General features: G+C 39.2%; 1 protein-coding gene across 1 annotated transcript; it reads right to left on the bottom strand.

Moving 5' to 3' along the window:
- Positions 1-1,436: 1,436 nt before the first annotated feature.
- Positions 1,437-2,234, bottom strand: LOC104417132 (UPF0481 protein At3g47200-like). The gene has a single exon (XM_010028452.1). It carries the CDS (start codon positions 2,232-2,234, stop codon positions 1,437-1,439), a length of 798 nt encoding a protein of 265 aa, XP_010026754.1.
- Positions 2,235-4,470: the final 2,236 nt, after the last annotated feature.

Consider the following 4,470-nt stretch of genomic DNA (forward strand, 5'->3'; position numbering starts at 1 on the left):
GAGAAATATTAATATTTTAATACCGCGTATGATTTCTGGCCAGCTTCGCCGAAGATAGCACTCAGGTGTCCCACTTTTCTTAAAATGTGACACTTAAGTGTACATTTCATAAGTTATGGCACTTAAGTGTCCCTTTGTGCCAAGTTATGGTTGATAATGAAGCTTGAGACGATAGACTTTCAAGGGGAGGATCGATTTGCTATTGGGGACTAACTTGAAGACTTAACGATATCATGAAGAATTAATAAGAGTTCAATTTGGGATTTTTGTTTGTTCAAGGATTTTAAAGCATTTTTACCCAGCCAGATTTTTTGGACAAAATTGCCTACACCCTACTCGCTGGAATAAGTCATTCGATGAAGATTTGGCCGGAAAACAAATTCAAACCCTTATTTGATACTAACCTAACCACTTTAGACCATTATTTGAGACATCGTTTATTTTGGGCCATTTTTTGGAATAATTGCTCCACTTCAGATTTTTATTTGAAATTTTTCCAAATTTAGAAGGTAACATAAGTGCCACAAATTCAATACTTACCACCTAAAGAAATTTACCTCATGGCTAGGTGAGATTGAGCATCACCATTGGCTGGCCAAACTCGATCTCGCCAACCCTTTGGCTAGTCATTGCTGGTGACTAATTGGAGGAAGAAGGAAGGAGAAGGAAATAAAAGGAAAAAGAATTATATAAAAAAGTCAAAAGAAAATTATTATTTGTCTATAAATCTTGAGGTCATTGTCATCGATTGGAGGTATGGTGTCACTACCGCAAACGATGTTCCCTACATAATTTGTCTTTGCAAATAGTGCCGTGAGAGAGTACCCTATACTTCTTTTGCTATTCTTACATCCTATACATGCTGTGATTACTCATCCTTAATTATTACCACTAACTTGACTTTACATGTCTACCAACACGGAGCAAAATTCCATTTTTGGCAAAAGGAAATTTAGAAATCAGAATCCCACCGTCAGGTAAGCACTGTACAAATCATCCAAAATCAATAACAATATTGCTATTATAAAATGGTAAAACTCTAGTGATGTACTAATATTTTTTACTGTAGAGATAATCTAATATCTTCCTTTAAACACGTGGTTCGTTCTTCATTGGACAACCAAGATCATACTATTGGCTATAGAACACAAGTAATTGGTCCAAGGGAAAACATCATGCAATCATCGATCACATTTAACTCTGTAGGAGATGTCATCTCCCCAGAGTTAATGGTAAATACTGTTTGTACTGCTGTGAGAAGGAGTAACACGGTGGCTGCTAGAATGGACAAGAAAGCCCAAGGACTATGGAAATATTCCCTCCTCACTTTCACCATCCAAACGTTCCACCTCTCCTTACAATACTCATTCACTCTATAGGAGATGTCATCGTAGTAATAGAAATTAGATAGGGTGACGTGTTGAACCTCTGCGCAACTACCTCATCATCGCCCAAGAGGTTCTTAATAATCCCACTTTGGCGGAGCAGCTTGATGTCCTTTGAAGAGTTTTTGAAGAGTTGCTGAGGCAATCCATGAATGACATATACTCCGTTACATAGTTGATTTCTCCGCCTTGAAGATGCTGCTCGTACGCGATTAGGTTTCGAATTAGTGACTCGGTGGTGTCCTCTACAATCACGATCAGTATCTCGAGTATCTCGTCCTCGAATTTGAGATCCATCAGGTCGCACGCTTGCCTCACCCTTAACTTGACTCCAGACTCCCTCAGCTCTGTCGCCGTGGACACAAACATGTTCAGCTTGGTTCTGTGGTTTTGCCGACGTCCATTATGCAAGCTGGCAGTCCAACACGTGTGCATTAGATGCAGAAGATGTTTACTCTCGCCAAGAATCTGATTTCGGCTCGAGTCTCCTAGTTCGGATTTGAAATACGTGGTGGCGATATCGATGAGACCCTTAGTCAGCTCATATAACTCGTTCAAGACGAAAAACAGGAGCTGGTTCTCTAGCAGCAGTAATTCGCGCTGGAGGCAGAATTGAATCCAATCTGACTCCATAAGCGGATCGTCTTTGTCTCCTGGTTCCTCCATATTGTACTTACGGAAGAACTCGAAGACGAAACAACCATCAATGAGCATCGTCACTAGGAACTTTTCTTGGGAGAGGTGGTCGATGGTTTCCGCGTAGCAATTACGGGCCAGCTGTTCCAGTTCCCTTAGAGTCGCCATATGCCTGTCGACACTCTCCTCATAAGCAACTGTTTCATGTACCATATTTTCTGCTCCTCCATGGATTTGTATTTGTCGTTTTCATAGTGATAAGGGCTGATGTTGAGAATCTCTGGTTCATAGGATCTCTCATTTACTCTGCTTAGTTGATGACGAGCCTCATGCTCTTGAGGGGCCGGAAGCTCACCACAAAGCATATTGTCGATGTAGACTAAGACATGATCTTGTGTCCCGGATCGATCATCGTCTTGAGCACACTGTATAGGTTGTAACATGATTAATGCAGTAATACGGATGTGGTAAACTAATTTTTCACTTCCAAAATGTGTCCTCTTAGGAACTATTCCAATTTTCACTTTCGGTCATCATATTATTTTTTGTGGCACATATGATCCACAAACTAATTCCTAACAACTAGCAGAAAGAAAACTAATCTCCGAATAAATTTGGGACAAATTTCGTATTTTTGTGTGAATATCAATGGACAATGCAAACTAAGCATCGTGGTTGAACACGTGGTGTGGACAATCAACATAAATAAATGGATAGTTGAGAAAAGATTACGAACCCTACACTATCACTCCTTATATCATTTTGCTCCAAGAATAAATTAATGGCTGTGAGGACTTTTTACTTTTTTCAGAGATCGCCACCCCCCCCTTTTTCTCTCTTCCTTTCTTTCCTTCTCCTGCTCCCCAGAAGAGTTTTGAGAATTTGAGTTCCAAATTTCATCTATCCAGCCACCAAGCAAGGACGATCTTTTAGACACTAATGTGAATTTCAAATTTATATCGTGTGCTCTTACCGTGAGCTACTTGCCGTCAATGTTGAAGACGTAAGAACCACATTGATTAGTTTTAAACTACATAAGAAGAATTGTTGGAACGAAATTGAATCAAGATAAAATACAGAGATATCATTAAACCCGTGGGAACTGAGAATATGAGGTTGGAGAAGGCCAGACAAGCTTCTAGCTAAATAACATATAAATGATATATATATATTCTACCTAAGAATATAAGGAATTTTTGTACCTAGTGAGGCAGGGCCGCCACTGGCCCGGTAGCCCCTTAGGTCCTGTGCTGATTAAACGGCACACATAAGTCTAGAAATTATGTGTGATTACGTCTCTCTAAAAGGATGAAAGTAATGGGTAACTAAATCAAGAGAAGACAAAATTGATGCGTAAGTGACTTTGTCAGATTAAGAAGCGCGAGTTAACGTAATTTTAATGCCCCGAATAAGATCTAACGTGTATGATTTAATTTAGTGATTCCAGAATCATGTTAATTAGTGGACCATAATTCAAAATTAAAAAGAAATGGTCTCATCCTTCAACTCCATTTTTTTTCCAAGAAAATCACCTAAAAAGTCATAAACCTATTGCAATTATACTAATTTAGTCTTAAACTTTTTTTTTTGTCATTTCAGTCCTAAACTTTTTACAAATGTGCAAATTTAGTACATCCAACCAAATGTGACCAGTCAACACCGACGGACAATTTTATTTTTTTAATTTTTTTTAAATTTTTAAGTATTTTTTAATCTTTTCTTCTTTTTTCTTTCCTTTTTTTTTTCCTTCCTCCCCCTCCTTCCTCCTCCTTCCAGCAACCAGCTAGAGGGGAGGGCCGGTTGTCGAGACTCAAGTGATTGACCAATGACAGGCTCAGCGAGGGCGAGCTCACCTAGCCATTGGTGAGGCTCGACTTCATTGGATTTGGCAAGGGTGAACCTCGCCAGTGGATCAGTGAGCTTGACCTCACCGTCTCTAAGCGAGCTACAAAGAGAGAGACAAGGATGGGGAGTCTGAAGAAGAACTAGAACAAGGGCTTTTTTGCCGCCATGAGCTTAGGGCTATCCATGTTTAGCAATGCTATCCATGGATCCATCAACGGGTACTCCTCGATCCTTCTTTGTCTTCTTTGTGTCTTGCCTAGCAACAATGAGGCCAGCTTGCCATTGGCTGGCTACCTGAGTCCAGTAATCAACCCTCCCCTCTAGCTAGTCACCGGAAGGAGGAAGGAGGGGGGAGGAAGGGGAAAAAAAATATAAAAAGAAAAGATAAACATTATTTAAAAAATTCAAAAAAAAATATTAAAAAATTGTTTGTTGGTGTCTGCTAGCATCCATGTCAATGTTGGCTGATTAGATTTAGCCAAATAAATTGAATTGACACAATTACAAAAAAAAAAATTAGAACTAAAATTGCAAAAGAAAATAAGTTTAGAACTAAATTAGCACAATTGTAATAGGTTTACAACCTTTTAGGTAATTTTACCTT

The sequence above is a fragment of the Eucalyptus grandis genome, chromosome 8, assembly GCF_016545825.1.
Source record: "Eucalyptus grandis isolate ANBG69807.140 chromosome 8, ASM1654582v1, whole genome shotgun sequence".
Classification (NCBI taxonomy): Eukaryota; Viridiplantae; Streptophyta; class Magnoliopsida; order Myrtales; family Myrtaceae; genus Eucalyptus; species Eucalyptus grandis.